The following is an 18,610-nucleotide window of genomic DNA, read 5'->3' as shown; positions in this document are numbered from 1 at the left end:
GCAGTTAGGATTTAGGAACACAACTTTAAGTGCAATATAAAGCAAGATACATAATTATTTTATACATGGTCCATGTATAAAATATCAATAACAAGATATCCTGCCTTACGTTATATTGCACTTGTAATGCACTTGAAGTTGTGTTACTAAAATCCAAATGGCCGTATTGGACATTTTGAATGTTTTTAGTTTAGTTTTTTAAAAAATAATTATAAATGAAGGCAACATTTATACTTATTTTTAATCATGAAAAATAAATTTAAGTGCAATTTAAGATACATTCCCTTCGTTTAAACAGGGGGAGTGGATTACAAAGTAGCATAGATTCACAATATTGAAAATAAGAAAAGCAAGCGAGCCAATCAACAGCTGTCAAACTACTGTTGCTTGGCAGGCACCTGATGCTAACGCTAACAGCTAGCTACTAGCCACGAAAGCCGGAGACTTGTACCGCATCATACAGTAACTGCGTAATTAACTCGCGGTTTCTTCGCGTCCTAAATTAGCTATTTAATATACTTTAGGAGCGGCATTATGATAATTATAATAATGGTGGTACAAAATATGTAAATTTAATAAAAAGGTCGATAATGCAAGACAAAATGTAAAGGGGAAGTAGTCAAGCTGGCGTTCACGCCACCATGCAGGCAGACTTCAAAGTAAAATCCACCAAGGCTGTTTGCCTTGGTGTCAATGTATTTTGGTCAGCTTTATTTTGAAGTTTGCACCTAAAAGGCTCAAGTCCAAGTGAAGTCACAAGTCTTTGTTAAAGTCCAAGTCGTGTCGCAAGTCGTTTTTGTCGAGTCTAAAGTCCTCAAATTCACAACTCTCGTCCAAGTCACATGACTCAAGTCCACACCTCTGGTAAATACTGTATTACGAAGCAAAGGCAGGAACAAGAATTACCGACGATGGAATATTTCCATCGCACATATTATCGGCATATAAATGGTCAAAGAGAGAAAGCAACAAATTTTAGGCGTGTGTGGAGGCATGTCTCACTGGTAGAGCGGCCATCTCCCATTTGTGAGGTTGTGGGTTTGATCCTCATCCCTGGTGACCATGTCGGTGTCCTTGAGCAAGTCACTGAACCCAGATTTGCTCCCAGTGGACCTGGCAGCAGCCGACCACTGGTATGTGTGTCAATGGGAGGCTTCAATTCTTAAGTGCTTTGGGCAGCAAATTGTGTATATAAAAAGCAATCCTTTTATCATGATGTTGGGACAAATATGTATTTAGCAATATGTTGGCATATTTGATTTTATGGACATTAAATCCTAACAATACATTCACCACTATAAAATCTTCCATAAGATGGCGCCTAACAAGAACAATTATTGTATGAAGGACAGGTGTTGTTATTCAGAGAGAGAAAAACAGGACATTTTAGACTTTTTTTTTTTTTAATTATCATTGGCATATGAAACATTTATTTGCCTTTCTTGGCCTTGATCTTCCTCAGGTAGAACTCAAGTTCTTTGCCCTCAAGGACGTATCCGTCTGCTCGGCCACACTGGCCCGGTCTGGAGGCGATGCAAGCTGCAAAATGGACATTGACTTCAGGCCACTCAAGTACATCATTTCATTTTGACAATCAAAAACAGCACGACGTTGCCTCGTAGTGGGAAGGGCTTCTTTTTTTTTTTACTCAACTGTGTTAAATCCACCAATCAGTGACATACCATTTGTGCAAATTTCTTATTAAAATCACTACTCAATTCCATGTAAGCAATCTATTACATGTCAGTACACCACATGGCAGATACTTTCCCCCCCGAACTGGGACTGAGTGGTAGTTTTAACGTGAAGCCTTTCTTACATCACCGTTTGAAACGACACTTGTCAAATACAACACAATGTAATATGCTGCAAAATTATATTTAGCAGCTGTTAGCGGCGTTACATTTTAGAACACCTACCCACTTTTGCTAACCTGGATATAAATGTGTAGATGCCAAAATGAGTGCGTTAATTTTGATTGCATTTAAAGTTCCCAAAAAAAATTGCTGCGCGATTAATGGCCGCTCCTTACTTGGAAAACCTGTACTGGGGGAATTCCAGTCCTAACGCAGCAGACACATTCAGGTCAAACTTTAGCAGTAATACATTTAATAACAATCCATATATTTGTGGAGACCAAGTTGTATTTTACAATTATAAAAATGTGCAGAATTCCACAAGTTAGTTCATGTTAAAGATTTGCTCTTAATATGAAAAGAAAAATGCACTGAGCGGTCACCAACGTTTTACAAACAATAATGCCATCTAGTGGCAGGAAAATAACCTCAACACATTATCACACTCATTTTTAAAGTACAGCCTTTTATTATTATTTTTAATGAATTATGAAATTACTGTATCAATGACTAAAATATGCAGCCATATTTATATTAGTTTAACATTTGTTAACAAGAGTATGAAAAAAATGGGGAGGGGGGGGGGTACTTAATTGTACATGCAGAACAGATATAAATATGGATATAAAACAAAAGCCCTGAATGACTCACCAAGCAGTTTTCCCTGCAAGAACTGTTCCTCCAAGAGCGAGCTGATCTTGGCCATCTTTTTACGCTCGTCGAATTTCTTCTGGATCTTCTTGGGCCTCTTCTTATTCAAGACCTCTTCCTCCTCAGGAGTCTACAAAACAAAGGTTGGCGACATTCTAGCGCTAAAGCATCACAGTATGACAGCCCTCAAGAGCGACATTTTTTGAGATCGCCGGCCTTTCTCAGAGTCTTCATTAGCATCACTTTCATTCAGTAGCAGAACTGGACAATTATCTTCACAGAAAAGCGACTTATTTGGCCGTCACATAAATGTGGCCACTAACCAGCTTGGCTCCCTTCTTGCGTCCGAGGGGAGTGGCGTAGTGGCCCTCATACCACTGCCTGTAGGGGAGGCTGTCAACCAGCACGATGCAGTTCTTCACCAGGGTCTTGGTTCGGACCAGCTCGTTGTTGGAGGCGTTGTAGACCACGTCGATGATCCTGGTCTTGCGTGTGCAGCCTGTGTAAGATGAAACGATTTGTTTTCATGCCCCTTCCTGATTTCATGGCTGACAGTTGTTACGACAGACGTGTTGTGTTCTCAGAGTCTAAAATATCAGCACTTGCATTCAGTAGCAGAACTGGACAGTTATCTTCACTGAACATCTCAGGAAGCTTCACCGCCTTAAATTGGAGACTTACACTCGGAGCCCCATGAGAAGTTGCCAACGTCCAATCTCAGGGCGCGATACTTCTTGTTTCCACCACGGACCCTCACGGTGTGGATACGGCGAGCGCCGATCTGACAAAAACATTTTTTTTTGTAAGTTACTGCCAACAACTTACACTCACATTTTTCCTTACTTCTTAAATGGCGTGTCAGTGTAACTATGACAAGGCCTAGCACTGGTAGGTCCCAAACTTTGCACCAAGACAGTGCAAATAAGACCTACCTAAGGTCACGTTTTCATCACTCACGCGGCATTTAGGAAGAAACCACAACATTGGAAATTCACCTTTGTGTTCGCGGGAGGTCGTCCGAGCTCATACTTCCTCTTCTTGTGGTAGGGCTTGCGTTTGCCGCCAGTTTTACGGCGTTTGTGCCAGTTGTCCCTTGAGATACCTGCGAAAAGGTGACATTTTTAAGGAGTGGCAGACATAAAGGCACGTCCACGCGAAACTATAATCAGACTATGCTTGAGAAATCAGTTCTCCAAGGTAGGTTGTCCACATTGTGTATTTGGATTCGCATTAAAAGCTTCATCATGTCACTCAAGCATAGTCATACAACTACAGTACTTTTTAAACAAAAAAAGGGAAGAAGCAGTATTTATATCAGCAGCAAACAGCGGACACAAAATCGACGATTATTGCTTAATTCATTTAAGACATTTTAACCAGCACGTTGTAGCTTTACGAAGCTACCTGGCTAGTCACCAATGCTAACATCGACTGTCCAGTTAGCCTGGTTAAGTTTACTACCTAGATTTACCTACCAGCTTCTACATGACAAAGAAATATTGAGCGTCATGAACAAACTAAGATAAAATACCTTAACCTCTTCCAAAAAACCACAACCACGCGTGCTTTGCCGTAATTCGGCATCAAAAGCTGGAGACGCGGCTAGCGAGGAGCCATCTTGGAGCACTTCACACGTCCACGAAAAATGACTTCCTTAAAACATTAGAACCGGCCCGCGTATACTGAAGTTCAACATGTATCGACTCCATTTATGTTTAGCCTTAATATATTTGTAAGCAAGTTCAAAATTCCTGTGATAACACGACAGATGCATAAGGATTCGCCTTGCAACCCGAGCATGAAAACACGTACCCATTCTCAGGCGCCGGCTAGAAAGAGGAACAGCAAAGGATCATGGGAAGGTTTGAAGCCAAGTTGTCTCGCGAGATTTCACATCGAACAACGAGGTTTGTCGTTTGTTTTTCAGTCACTGAATGTTTCGTTTTATATATATACATATATGTTATATATATATATACACACACACACATATTTTCTACATTCTGAATGTAACAGGATTGCTTTGATCAGAATAACTGTTTGCTTTTAACTATCAATTAAGAAAAATATAATATAAAATATAAAATATGTTTAGAACTGTGATACTATGGGCCGTAGCCAATATATTCAGTTACCAAATGGTGGTACATGAAAACAAAAGAAGTGACTACACTGTTTATTTACTTGACATTTTACGTACAGTACAGGCCAAAAGTTTGGACACAGTTTCTTATTCATAGCATTTGCTTTATTCTCATGACTGGTTACTTTGTAGAATCTCAGTCACTGAAGGCATCAAAACTATGTATAAACTAATGTCGAGTTTTGTACTTAACAAAAAATTTTGAAATAACAAAACGTTTTATATTATTATTATATATAGCCATCCTTTGCTCTGATTATTTTATTGCATACCCTTGCCATTCCTACCTCTGGGAACTCCTTAAAGACTGTTGGAAAACCCTTTCAGTTGACTACCTTTTGAAGCTCATCGAGAGAATGCCAAGAATTTGCAACAAAAAAAAGGAATATAAAAAGAAAAAGGTGGCTATTTATTCATGTATTTATTTTATTAATTTCACCTTTTTTTGGTTAAGTACATATCTCCGCCTATGCTCGTTGTCGTCATAGTTGTGATGCCTACAGTGAGAATCTACAATGTACATAGTCATGAAAATAAAACAATGTATTGAATGAGAAGGTCTGTCCAAACTTTTGGCCTGTACTGTATACTTACGAAAAAAAACATTTTATGATTCAGTAGAATTTTAACTACTGTTGCTTATTGTTCAGTGTACTTACATTTTTGAAAGGCACTTTAAATAGTCTTATTTCAAACAAGTATAAAACTTTTCTTTTTTTTGTATTATGTCACGTTGAATAAGAGTATTAAGCAAATATTTAAATAATGATGTAACTTAACAGAGGTACCTGAAACAAGTGAAGTTGAATAATTAAAAAAATCAAGACTTTACTCTGGACTCTTGACGGCCGGACTGGAAGCACGTTTGTCCACTGTGGCCTCCAAGAAGATTTATTTTTTTACATTTTTATGTTACTGTACTGTTCTTCCTCATTACAGTTCAGGTGACCTTGAATTTTGGGAGACTGGTCATGAGTCATTCACATGCGTATTACACAGCCATCCATCAATAAGTCGCAGTTAAAATAGTATAACAATAATCACAAGTTTCATTATAGATGTCTTTATTATTTTCCTTTTCTCTATTATTTACAGCTGTGATGACTTGGCAGTTCTTCCTTTTCAAAAGTGATGTATGTGCAGCGAAATTCATCAAGGGGTCTCACTCTTCCCAAGGGCTCACATCCGTGTCGATGGCCACGCAGTTGTAGGCGGCGTAGCGCAGCTTCTCCTCGCAAACTTTGGCGCTGCGGTGACAAAACCCACACATGCGGCACTGAGTGAGCTCTTGCAAATATAAAATACACGTTTTAGAAGGCTTTCCGCCGACCTCGGGTAGTTGGGTAAATACAAAGTACTGGAGCAGGTGGAAGACTGCGGAAGCGCGTCGCTCTCAGAGCTACAGCAGGAAGTAAAAGCAGTTTAAAGAATAAAACGTAAGATATAAATGTCACGCAAAATTAGCATTATACTTGCCAAAATACTTGCTTGTCAGAAAAGACGTATATAGGGGCGGGAAGACGACTTCGACCCGTCACAAACCTCAGAAATCTGCTACGGTCCTCTGAAAAGATTTGGGGGGAAAAAAAGTTTCATTTTGGATTCATGCGTTGAGGTTGAAGAGAGCGAGTTGACTCACCGTTGGTGAAGTTGGTGAGCGCCTCCCACAAATACTGCACACGAACGTCATTTTGTTCCAGGTCCTCGTAGCCAGCTGGCAAACAAATTAGAAATATATTGCATGAGCAATATGGGGGGAAAGGTGGGAAAATGGCATCTTTCACGATAAAAAAGGTTTTCTTATATGTGCAGTCAACTCACTGAGTCGTTTGAGGGCTTCCACGCTGATCTCCGGGTCTCCGCAAACCTTCTTCTCCACTTCCTGCCAGGTCAGCAGATCCAGAACCGCTTGCGGGACAACTTTGAGCAGCCCCGCTTGTAACGCCGCGATCTGCAATGCCGTCAACAGACGGATGACGCATAAAGCGCAAAAGCCAGCGAGTCGGGGGGAAAAAAGCGCGGAAACGGACCTGCTGCTTGCTTTCCTCCAGCCGGGCCTTCTGCACCAGGCGGATGAACTCGCGGCGGTCCTCGTAGCGAACGGCCACGTTGCCGCCGGCTGGGACCAGCTCCGCCATCTGGCCATCGCTGAGCAGCGTGGTGTACACCAGCTCCTCGCCGAAACGGAACTCGAAGGTCTCGCGGTTCATGTTGTCCATGGCGTCCAGGAGGTTGACCTGACAATGTCGCCGACATGATGAGTGACCTTTAAGCGCAATCTGGACTAGATCTGGATAAAAACGGGATTTAATGATCGAAGAACTACAAAACATGCATACAGTACATATAAATGGTTTGACATTATCTTAATTTTCAAACTTGAAAAAGGGGATTATTTACTCGACTGTAGGGAATACCAGGCAGATCATTATATATATTATATATATATAATATAATATATATATATATAATAAATAAATAATATATATATATAATATATAAATAATATATATATATATATAATATAAATATATATATAAATAATATATATAATATATAATATAAATATATATAAATAATACATATAATATATATAAAATATATATATATATAAAATATATATATATAAAATATATTATATATATATATAATATATATATATATATAATATATATATATATAATATATTATATATAATATATATAATATATATATATATATATATATAATATATATATATAATATATATATATATATATATATATATAATATATAATATATATATATATATAAATATATATATCAGGCAATTAAAAAAAATATTTAAGTAATTACAGGATTTCTTATTAATTAATCTATTTAAATCTGATATATGATAAAGGTCCCCAAATAAAGAATTTGAATTCCAGGACATTACAAAATTTTAGTGCATGACTAATCAATTGAATACACCAAGAAAAGAGTGCTTCATAAATGAAATTCAAATGAAAACGTTTAAGTACACCAATTAGGCCATACATTATTTTAAAAGATAATATCAACTTTAATTTTGTTAAATTTTTTGGGGAACAAACTTTCATCCAAACTTCCACAAGCCGCGGTCAGTGTATGGAGGGCATGAGATGAACTGACAATATAAAGCTGTGGTGTTTTTTTTAGCTAAACTACCACACTGGTAATCAGGAAAAGTGTTCGTAAAGGGCCGATCAAAATTCCTGAACGTGTCTTGTGAATGGCGAGAGCATGGCGTGGGGCAGGGCGACTCTCCCGATAGCATGTTGCTTCTTTAGGAACGCAACGGAGGCTTACCTTGCTTTCCTTATAGGAGTTTTACATTGCTCGGCAGAGAGCCAGCCGCCATTTTAAATAGCGACGTAAATAACAACGGCAGCGTATGTCCAAATAAAGTTTCTACAAAATGTATTAAACTTGAAATGATTTTTGAAAAATGAATCTCATATTTATGTTATTAACAATCAAATTAATAATATAAAGCAAACTTGTCATGACAGTTGGGGTTCCTTTTAAGTTTCCATTTAACTTTTTGAGACATACTGATAACCTTGGCTCCTTGAACATTTTTTTTTAAAATGTATCCATCCATCCATCCACCGCTTATCCGGCGTCGGGTCGCAGGGGCAGCAGCTTTAGGAGGGAAACCCAGACTTCCCTCTCCCCAGCCACTTCAACCAGCTCCTGCACCTCAACTGGCTCCTCTCATTGCGGAGGAGCAGCGGCTCGACTCCGAGTCCCTCCCGGATGACCGAGCTTCTCACCCTCTCTCTAAGGGAGAGCCCGGACACCCTGCGGAGGAAACTCATTTCGGCCGCTCGTATCCGGGATCTTGTTCTTTCGGTCACCACCCGCAGCTCGTGACCGAAGGTGAGGGCAGGAACGTAGATCGACCGGTAAATCGAGAGCTTCGACTTTCGGCTCAGGTCCTTCTCCACCACACCGGACCGATACAGAGTCCGCATCACTGCAGACTCTGTACTGATCGGCCCGTCGATCTCCTGCCCTCACTCTTGACCCGGAGAGGGAACTCCACCCTTATCCGACTGAGGACCAGGATCTCGGATTTGGAGGTGCTGATCTTCATCCCAACCGCTTCACACTCGGCTGCGAAGCGCTCCAGTGAGAGTTGGAGATCACGGCTTGAAGAAGCCAACGGCACCACATCATCTGCAAAAAGCAGAGATGCGATGCTGAGGCCACCAAACCGGACCCCCTCAACACTTCGGCTGCGCCTAGAAATTCTGTCCATAAAAGTTATGAACAGAATCGGTGACCGAAGGGCAACCATGGCGGAGTCCAACCCTCACTGGGAACAAATCCAACTTAACTGCCGGCAATGCGGACCAAACTCTGACCGGTCGTACAGGGACCGAACAGCCCGTATCAGCGGGCTCGGTACCCCGTACTCCTGAAGCACCCCCCACAGGACTCCCCGAGGGACCCGGTCGAACGCCTTCTCCAAATCCCCAAAACACATGTAGACTGGTTGGGCGAACTCCCATGCACCCTCGAGGACCCTACCGAGGGTATAGAACCGGTGCACAGTTCCACGGCCGGGACGAAAACCACACTGCTCCTCCTAAATCCAAGAATCGACTTCCCGACGGACCCTCCTCTCCAGCACCCCTGAATAGACTTTACCAGGGAGGCTGAGGAGCTCTACAGCACCCTCCCCCGGTCTGCCAATCCAGAGGCACTGTCCCCGATGTCCACGCGATGTTGTAGAGGCGTGTCAACCACAACAGCCCCACAACATCGAGAGCCTTTCGGAACTCCGGGTGGATCTCATCGGTTTCCAACGACTTCAGTGACTTCGTCCCCAGAGATAGGAGAGCCCACCTCAGAGTCCCCAGACTCTGCTTCCTCAAAGGAAGGCGCGCCGGTGAAATTGTGGAGGTCTTCAAAGTATTCTCCACATCCATCCATCCATCCATCCATTTTCTGTACCGCTTGTCCTCACAAGGGTCGCGGGGTTGCTGGAGCCTATCCCAGCTGGCTTCGGGCTGTAGGCGGGGTTACACCCTGAACTGGTTGCCAGCCAATCGCAGGGCACACAGAGACGAACAACCATACTCACAATCGCACCTACGGACAATTTGGAGTGTCCAATGAACCTGCCATGCATGTTTTTGGAATGTGGGAGGAAACCGGAGCACCCGGAGAAAACCCACGCAGGCACGGGGAGAACATGCAAACTCCACCCAGGAAGGCCGAAGCCCGGACTTGATCTCACAACCTTTGCACTGGGAGGCGGACGTGCTAACCAGTCAGCCACCGTGCCGGGTATTCTCCACACTGATTCACGACGTCTGGAGTCGAGGTCAGCAGCGCCCCGTCTCCGCTATACACAGTTTTAATGGCGCACTGCTTTTCTCCCCTGAGACGCCGGATGGAGGACCAGAATTTCTTCAAAGCCGTCCGGAAGTCGTTTAGAAATTTAAAATGAAGTATATTGTCTAATATAAAAAAAAAAAAACTTCTACATTTTGAAAAGTCTGAAAAATTGTTAGATAAGCATTCATCCTTTAAAATATTACAACAAAGTCAAGATTGGCATTTGTATTTTAAACAATTTTGACGCCAATATTTTACTGCAAATGAATATCGGCTTCACATATTAGGTGGCTTGAATTATAACATATGAAAAAAAAAATAGCCCCCAAATATCCTCACCAGCACAGAGTCAACAGCGTGGAAGTCTTTGCTCCAGCTGACTGCCTCCCCAGTCAGCTGCTTCCACACCAGACCGGGCAGAGCCAGAACCTGTTACATGAGAAAAAAAACAAAAAACAAGGAATACAACAAAAATCAAGTATGACTGCAAACGAGACAAAAGAATCAAGAAGACCGGAATCACTCACGAGGAAATCTTTCCCTCTCAGCGCGGCACCCATGAGCTGCCCGATCCACTCGTACTTGTGGAATTCTTTACAGGATGGGTTGGGGACGTAGTAGTCTCTGGCCTCCAAGGCACCCTGAAGAGAAACAGAAAGAGAGAAAAGAAATCATAATGTGTGATCTCGGCGTGTCACAAGAGTGCTTTGTCCTGTCAGCGCTTTTATTTGAATAGGTTCCTGTTTCCTGTTTCCTGTTTTTGTGCCCAGCCCCTCTTGTAGGACTCTCGACCAGAGCCGGTGATCTATTGTACTTTTTTGTGAAGAAAGGATGTCGACTTTTACTTTTAAGTCCATCTGTTTCAACGAGGACTTGTCTTATTTTGGTAGGTCTCTACTTCCTGTTTTGTTCCCGCTCCCGTGGGTTTGACAGCAGTCACACTTTTCATTGTCCCGGCACATGCAGGACAGTCAATACTACTAAAATAGTACTTCAAGTCTTGCCTGTAAAACTTAATAAAGAGAACGCTAGAGGTTCGTCGCTACCTGGTTGGAAGTTCGCGTGAAAAAGGGCAGCGGCATTGGACATTCGGCCGAGCTGGGACACAGCTCCTCGGACATGTCGGCCAAGCTGTCCCGGAAGCCGCCGCCCTGGTCGATGATGCCCTCCGCGATGAATTTGCATTCCCACCACTGGTCGTAACGAGCAGGCCACCTGTAGTCCAAAGTCTTCTCCATTTTATCGGACGGCTTCAGGCCTTCGTACACCTGCGGGGTTGCGAGTACTTGAGCGATTTGGATTTACACAAACTAAACTAAACTAAAATATATATATATATATATACAATGTGTGTGTGTGTGTGTATATATATATATATTTTTTTTTTTACTTGAGAAAATCAGTACTTGTGAGTCATTTTGCCATCGTAAAAACCAAGCAGAGCTGACCTGGCTGAAGACGGCGTTCTTGCAGCCGGCGTCCAGCGAGGGGTTGTCCCTATGCTCCATGGCGAGCCGCCTGTTGATGTAGAGGCACGGCAGGAAGTTGGGCTTGCTGGTCTCGGAGTCCTTCAGGCACTGCGTGACCAGCGCAGAGCGGCGTTTGGACTGGAGCAAGAACTGCTTTATGCTCTGAAATTGTGACAAAGACAAGCAAAGTCAAAATAACCTTAGACCGCATCAGAAAGTGCTAAAAGGAGATCCTATCGGTAGGTTTTAATTAACAAGTTCAGCAACAATAATCTCACTTTGATGTGGTTGAAGGTGCCCAGGCTGTAGTCCCAGGCAGGCACGAAGTGCGGGAGAACGCCGTCCAGCAAAGAAATGAACCTGTGAGAAGATACACGAAGAGATCATTCGAACAGTTCTGAGAATTTTTTCATTCGGCTCGCTTGACCAGAAACGTTTCCGACCTCTGGATGATCCGCGCTCGGCGGTAAAGGACGTCAGCCGCTGTGCCCTGCAGACGGGGGTAGCGCACCAGGTAGGAGGACTGGAAGACGTCAGCGTTCAGTCCCAGGTCTCGCTCGCACGACGACTTGATCTTCAAGCCCCGGATGCGCACGTCTATACCCTCGTCTTCCCAAACCAAGCGACACGTGATTATGCAAACCAGAAGAAGCGGGTGGACACACCTTGAGTATCAAGAATTACTGCAAACTTGCTCATCATTTTCAACAAAATCCATTTTCAACAAAATTTTCCAACATTATTTAAAAAAAAATGCATTTGCCTGCAATTTCCTGTCATAGTTACCAAGTCTTGTATTAGGACAAATTAAATTATTTTGCATGCATGTTTAGAAGCTCTAACATTTTGAACATGTTCAAAATTTCTTTTGGCAACAAGAATTTTTTTTGGGGTGATCAATACAATTATTTATGAAAGTCTGGCAAACGTCTTTGTGACTGTTTGCAACCTTGAATAAGCCCCGACTAAAAAAAAACAACATTTGCTACATTCGCAAGCTGCATTGATAATTGTGATTCCCTCAAGGGAGTTCTTCACATGATCAATCTGGGACTTCCCTCGGCAGATTCGTTCGGGAAAGGAGGGACTTGCTGTACAATACTTCGAGCCGATTGGACGATGTGGCATATCTTTTGCACGTTTGTTTTGACCAATCGCGGCAACGGACGAAAATGTCGTCTCGTGAGGGGAAAGCGTGAACATCTTTACCAGATCAAAAATTCACAAAGCGCCTCTCGCTGTTCAAATTCAACAAGGAAACGGTGAGTAATTCTGCGAGAACAGAATGAATTGCAGCGACCAGTCATCTGTTTGTTTGTCATCGACGCGACTTGGTTCCGTCCCGCCCTTAACCACGGCTGATTGGTCCGACCTAAAAAAAGGTCGGCTGCAAACGTATCAGCGAGAGCCGTACAAGATGTTCTCCGGAGTTTGTGAACTCACAAATACCGCAAGAACATTCGCAAACACAAACAAGACTTCGCCGCTTAGTGATATTCGGGCTTTCGAATATGGGGAGGGTCAAAAAGCTTTCGATATCCATATCAATGATCAAATAAATATATAAAGGCGACTTCAGCGATTTTCATCTGTGCTGTGCGTTCTGGAACGTAACCCTCGTGATAACTACTGTTTTCTAAAATTACCGTGTTTTTGTTTAACCCATTAAGGCCTTTAAAGCCGGGAGAGCGGATACGTCCTTTTGTTTTGTTTTGAACAATTCTTGGTCTCTTAGCCAATTAAATTCATCAGAATATGCACGAGAGGGTGACGTGGGCCTCGTAACATGTCAGATTGTTGATTTAAAAAAATATATATATATTAAAGGTTTATAATAATAAACTTAGGTTTGTGTGAACGCCACATGTGTAAGATCTAAAATGTTTTTGGGAATTATGCTTCTATTTGCTTCAGGAGCTGAGATATCAATTATTTAATAGGCATCGACAATATAGTTGAATTTTCAGGAAAGTTTTCGGGGGTGATTTTAATGTCAACCATAGATTTCAGAGGCATGTTTTGGCAGGCGCTTCAGACCTTAACGGGGTAAACAACTGCCCTCTTATTCCAACTCATACGTCGCGCCAGCCGCATTTGAAAATCCAAACTCACCCCGACATTCCTCCATTCGAACCTCGATGACTGGCAGGTGAGATGACATGTCTTCCAGCACGCATATCTCCCCAATCAGATTGCTGGAGATCAAGACAGGCAGAGGTTGTTCAAAGTTAACATTGCTTTTCAAAAAGCTACGTTTCATCGGAGCGATTCAGAGTCTGCGGGTTGAAGTGCTGCATTTTTAAGAAGCTCACTCGTCAATAGTGACATCGCTCAGCTTCTTCAGGGTGTCGCCCTCGCCGCCGTACACCGTCACCCTCTTCGGCATGTAGTTGTCGTCTGTGGAGTCCACCGTCAAAATCAGCTTACTGCGACACAACGGGAAAAAACATTTGCATTTGGATGACGCCAAGAGGGCGGCACCGGTTTCCGTTGGCGGCGTTGGCGGCGTTGGCGGCGTTGGCGGCGTTGGCGGCGTTGGCGGCGTTGGCTTCTCACTTGACCACAGTCCCCCTCTTCATGTGGAGGCGTATCCAGTGCTGTCCCTGCATTCCGTCGCTCTCCCAGTACGTTTTGGTGTCGCCGTCGGTCAAGCTGTTGACGCCGCTGCTGGGATCCTCCTAACAGGGACGTGATCGGCATCATTTGTGAGACTTCGGCTCGGTTGAACCCCGACCGCCTCGTAACTGCAACAATATGGTGGCTAGCCCAACAGAAAGCTGAATGGCCGCTGTAAACATTTATCATTTGAGTTCTCGCAGGTTATACGTGCAAATGCACAAAAAAGGTCTACAACAACTTGCAAATGTTCGCTGCTTTCGGATAAAGCATTATTGACCGTGTCCAAACTCACCGAACATGAGGAGACGTCAATGCTGGTCACGCTCTGCTTCAGGCTGCCAAGGTTCTCGTCCTCTTTGCCGACGTGGTCGTAGAAGTAGTGCACCAGGTCCTCGTCGCATTCATACGTCCACGTCGGGGGTACGTATCTGGAAATTGGCAATGTTTGATTTGACTGGAGGCATGTTTGAGTGCATCTGTTTGTATTGTTACTCTTTTATTTTGGTAGGTTTCTACTTCCTGTGTTTGTATGCATTGCGTTTGTCTTAATAGGAGTGATAGAAAAAAATAAAGGAGTAAATAAATGGAATAGAGAAGAGTAATAAACAATAGTAATGATAATCATTTTTTTTTAAAATCCTCTTTTAAAAGCATAAAACTAGCTAAACCTTCATTAGCTCATACTCACCTCAGCTTCTCAACGGCGGCGGCATCCGGCTCCGCTACCATGGGTTTGGATCCGAGGAACATGGCGTTCTCCACGTCCACCACCTGCTCCCACCTGTTGCACGCCTTGTGGTCATAGCCCAGGAGCTGCTGCTGTCTGCTCACCGTCTCGGGCGACTCCACCGGCACCAGCTTGTCGCCACCCTCGGTGTACTTGCATACCAGGATCCAACCCTCCTCCAGCTCCTGCTCAGGACGATGTTCCTCCAGCTGCTCCTGGACACACAAGTGGATTTTGCATTTAATAAGGTGAAAGGTTAAAGACACTTCATTGAGCTCATAACCGCTGCGTCATCATTTTGTAGCAAAATCCTTGAGAGCACCTTATGTCTCTCCACTAGGGGGCAATGTTACTGTGCAAATGCAAAGTACACTGGTGAATTTTTGTTGTTAGGTCTGACAGCTGGAGATCCCCATTTTCTTACAAAAGTATAAAATACTGTACTTAACAGATACAGTATGTGCTTGTTTAATAAAAAATAAAGGTTTTGTATTTATTTAAATATGCTACTGATCATACAATGAAGTATGAAAGAAACAAGCATGAATGCAATATTTATTTAACACTATTATGTTTCCGCAAAGTATATGGCTACTATAAAAATATTAATAATTAATAAGAATTAATAATTGCGTGCAAGCAGTTAAGGTAAACATTTCCGTTTACAGCTCTTTCTAATAGGGCTGCACAATATATCGAAAAAATATTGATATCGCGATATTAGCCCATGCAATATGCATATCGCAAAGATCATATGTAAAATATGCTTTTATCTGAATTTGACCAGTCAGCCACTAACTAAAATGCGCATCGCTATCCAATAATTTAACATTATCGTGAGGTAATTACAATTAAAGGTGCATGTCGCAATATTGACAAAAAACGTTTGTTTGGATAGTATCAATTTCTTTCGCCAACCCGGAAGTAAACGAAAAGAGGAATTGTGGTATATATGTGTGCTAACCAATGCCGTAAACGGCACGGTTAACTTTGACGGTGCCGTTAACTAACAGCGTGACTAACCATGTTTTGAACGACGCATACTTAACGGTCGGTTAGTTAACGGTAGTGATGGCAAATCGAAACAAATCGGGCGGGTGAAATTACTGTAGGCGCGTTTGTTGCGCGGCGCGATGCTGTGCGTGCAGTATTTGTCCACATTAGTTGTCATTAATATGATTTATTGCATGACGGCGGTGGAAAGCCAGTATTGGGACGCGGCAAACAGTAACGGAAACATTATTGCTGTGTGTTTCACGGAAGTCCGTGGCATCGAGTCAATACTTTCTGTCAAAACTTAAGATGCCCAGTCGCAAAAAAATCATAACAAATGTAGCCTACAGGTTTTTGATTAAATGTGATTCATCAGAGCATTTAAGTCATGTTGAGAGGCAAAATGAAAAACAAACCAAGTATCAGCAACAAAAAGCTCATTTGTACTTCTATACTTATTTTGGCGGGGTGGGGGTTATTCCGTTTTTGTCTCTCTATTACAATCACAGTATAGGCCGATTGCCAGTTGTGAAAATTAAGTGATGACAGAGAGCAAATCGTTAATTTCCTTCCTGGGGAGCTGGCAACACTGCTCGACTGTTTGATTGTAATATGTTACAAATGGCCACCAGATGGCGCTGTGGGGAGATGTTTCGAACATTCCAAAAGATCGACTCATTTTGTGAATTAATAGTTTCAAATGATTTGATCGTTTCAATGTTCCATTTCTGCCATCCCTAGTTAAGGGCGGGTTAAGAATTTAAACGGCGGTTAGGGGTTAAAATAACCGAGAAATGAACACATCGGCACAAGACGCAGACTATTTAACAGACGACAACACACAAGGAAGGGCAACCGTCCTGAAACGAGATGAGTCAGACTTCAAACTAAAACAGGAAATGACTCGAATAACGATAACAAAGACAGACACGCCACACCCAAGTGTAACAGTGCTCAACTTTAGGACTATCGCATTTGATGCTCCAAAAAGTCAGCCATCAATCGTATGTACATCCGATCATACAGCTAATCCGTGGAATTGTGCTCATCTGGAGGGTTAGCTGTGGAGAAAAAGCCTGATGTGAAGAAAAAAAGAAAAAAGAAGTGACTGTGCAATTTTGGAATCAGCATGCCTAGTGTAGTTTGAATTAGCATAAAAATTGAAGTCAACATACACACACACACACACATATATATATATATATATAATTATTATTATTATTTTTACAAAATTGTTCCCCAGTGTTATTAACATTTTATGATACCAAGAGAAAATCAATTCATGTATATTTTTTTGGGTGGGGCCGCAGCAGAAATGCCGTCCTGTGCGGGCACAAACTGCCACTGGACAGACAAGATTGCCTGTCGGCAGAGTAGCCTCATCTAAAATGGACACTTCCTTTATTGAGTTTGTGGGACACAGGTATGTGTAAAATGTTTGTTTGGGTTGTCTTTGAGAGTTTGAGTAACTTAGCAAAATGTATGGCTAGCCTTCTAGTGTACTACTGGTAATGCTTGTATTTCACTACTTGTAAGACTATCTAGTATCTATGTCAGCATCAAGTGCATGTCTGTGCCATTTACTTTATTTATTTAACGTATTTTCAATGACTCTGCCTAGGTCAAATGCTTTAAAAAAAAAAAAGTGTACCAGTGGTGCAATTGCACATCAGATCACTTGAGAATTTGGCATCATGGTGAAAAAGGAAGGCAATTGTATTAGGAGGTGCCGGGTCCGACACACTGCTTCTTACCTTGTTTACTTTGACCCACAGACCTTGGCTGTTACAGTACTCCTCCCCTGTGGTCCGGAGACACGTCCCTTTCTTGAGCTCAATGGTGAACTTGCATAGTTTCTTGTTAACCGGACTCTGGTGCGGGCCGTCAAAGACGGAAACCACAGTCTTGCCGCAGCCTCCCGTGGAAGCTCCGGAGGCAGCGGCGCAGGAGATGGAGGACGAATCCTTGCAGATTTTATAGCACACCTCACTGGGCACATAACACAGGCTCTCGGGGAGCGGCTCGCTCTTCCGGAAACACTCAATACAGCGGTTCAGAAAGCGAATCCGACCGAGCAGCAGGTGAGGACTGTCCCCCAGAGACATGGCGATGGTGGAGATGAATGCAAGTGGCAGTCAGATGACATGACCCCCCCGCGGTCTTCCCTGTTTGCGCCGTTGAGCCCACCTGTCAAACGAAACAAAAAGGAAAATTCTGAGCTTCCAACAACACAAAAGCAGCAGCCATGCACGGGGGCGTTGCTTTCAAGCTCCCGCGTAGAGAGTCCAAAGGTGAATCGGTGAGCGAGGTTCCTACTAACGTGGCAATAAATACAACAATCCCTGTGGAGGAAGCTAACAAAGTAAGCTAGCAATGTTTTGTAAGTTGAGCAGCCCACGAGTCTGCCAAGGGTATAAACAAGCGAACATTTCGTGGATAGAAACGACGTTTAACAAAAACCCAGAATTCTTCTGCGTACCTTTTATGACCGCCAAAGCTGTAGTTTGTTGATTGACTGGCGAGTGAGCCGTGACTGTCCGCTACGGAAGTGCTTTCGAGATATTTGACCCGCTTGGTATTCCGTACTTAAATTTGCAGTTGTGTTGTGACTTTTTGTTACTTAGTTGTTCTTTTTGTCTCAAAAGATCTAAGCAGACTGTTTTTTTTTTAAAGAAAGAACATATATTAGATATGAATTGTTTGCTTATGTTGTATTTTATGAGACACTGTTACCAAAAGAGAATGCTGATAAAATACAAACTACTGTAGAAAGCGAAATCAACATAAATATACGAATGTAAAA

General features: G+C 42.6%; 2 protein-coding genes and 3 non-coding genes across 6 annotated transcripts; all 5 read right to left on the bottom strand.

Moving 5' to 3' along the window:
* Nucleotides 1-1,242: 1,242 nt before the first annotated feature.
* Nucleotides 1,243-4,397, bottom strand: rps8a (ribosomal protein S8a). The gene is made up of 6 exons (XM_086091087.1): nt 4,320-4,397; nt 3,503-3,609; nt 3,189-3,288; nt 2,831-3,006; nt 2,508-2,637; nt 1,243-1,539 (listed from the first exon to the last, which is right to left on the bottom strand). The coding sequence occupies exons 1-6, from the start codon at nt 4,321-4,323 to the stop codon at nt 1,430-1,432; spliced, it is 627 nt and encodes a 208-aa protein (XP_085947213.1). The 5' UTR covers nt 4,324-4,397; the 3' UTR covers nt 1,243-1,429.
* LOC147180232 (small nucleolar RNA SNORD38) lies at nt 2,725-2,791 on the bottom strand. The gene has a single exon (XR_015093556.1). It is a non-coding gene; the product is annotated as a small nucleolar RNA SNORD38 (small nucleolar RNA).
* Nucleotides 3,083-3,151, bottom strand: LOC147180231 (small nucleolar RNA SNORD38). The gene has a single exon (XR_015093557.1). It is a non-coding gene; the product is annotated as a small nucleolar RNA SNORD38 (small nucleolar RNA).
* LOC147180230 (small nucleolar RNA SNORD46) lies at nt 3,360-3,467 on the bottom strand. The gene has a single exon (XR_015093559.1). It is a non-coding gene; the product is annotated as a small nucleolar RNA SNORD46 (small nucleolar RNA).
* Nucleotides 4,398-5,697: 1,300 nt separating the features above from the next.
* hectd3 (HECT domain containing 3) lies at nt 5,698-18,448 on the bottom strand. Of its 2 annotated transcripts, none has more exons than XM_086088445.1 (19): nt 18,287-18,448; nt 17,562-17,994; nt 14,776-15,029; nt 14,380-14,515; nt 14,025-14,146; nt 13,781-13,894; nt 13,581-13,663; nt 11,912-12,077; nt 11,747-11,828; nt 11,448-11,630; nt 11,046-11,267; nt 10,527-10,640; nt 10,339-10,428; nt 6,681-6,887; nt 6,472-6,601; nt 6,290-6,364; nt 6,127-6,214; nt 5,981-6,049; nt 5,698-5,897 (listed from the first exon to the last, which is right to left on the bottom strand). In XM_086088445.1, exons 2-19 carry the CDS (start codon nt 17,910-17,912, stop codon nt 5,813-5,815), a joined length of 2,571 nt encoding a protein of 856 aa, XP_085944571.1. In that variant the 5' UTR covers nt 17,913-17,994; nt 18,287-18,448; the 3' UTR covers nt 5,698-5,812. The 2 variants fall into 2 exon arrangements, with proteins under 2 accessions (XP_085944571.1, XP_085944581.1); XM_086088455.1 differs by having other exon boundaries at nt 6,139-6,214.
* Between the last annotated feature and the right edge of the window lie 162 nt (nt 18,449-18,610).

Source organism: Leptonotus elevatus, chromosome 1 (genome assembly GCF_054856555.1).
Source record: "Leptonotus elevatus isolate MCC_2025b chromosome 1, RoL_Lele_1.0, whole genome shotgun sequence".
Classification (NCBI taxonomy): Eukaryota; Metazoa; Chordata; class Actinopteri; order Syngnathiformes; family Syngnathidae; genus Leptonotus; species Leptonotus elevatus.
Note: the sequence above shows the minus strand (reverse complement) of the source record. Positions and strands in the feature narration are given on the sequence as shown.

What these genes read in the sequence shown, in the direction of transcription:
- rps8a (XM_086091087.1), bottom strand. An exon ending in GCAAGAAGGGAGCCAAGCTG is followed by an intron (nt 2,638 to 2,830) that starts GTTAGTGGCCAC and finishes TTTGTTTTGTAG; the next exon opens with ACTCCTGAGGAGGAAGAGGT. An exon ending in CTTGCAGGGAAAACTGCTTG is followed by an intron (nt 1,540 to 2,507) that starts GTGAGTCATTCA and finishes TCCATTTTGCAG; the next exon opens with CTTGCATCGCCTCCAGACCG.
- hectd3 (XM_086088445.1), bottom strand. Translation starts at nt 17,912, where the DNA reads ATGTCTCTGGGGGACAGTCCTCACCTGCTGCTCGGTCGGATTCGCTTT. An exon ending in AAGAGGGGGACTGTGGTCAA is followed by an intron (nt 13,895 to 14,024) that starts GTGAGAAGCCAA and finishes GTTGTGTCGCAG; the next exon opens with TAAGCTGATTTTGACGGTGG. An exon ending in ACGCTGTTGACTCTGTGCTG is followed by an intron (nt 6,888 to 10,338) that starts GTGAGGATATTT and finishes CGACATTGTCAG; the next exon opens with GTCAACCTCCTGGACGCCAT.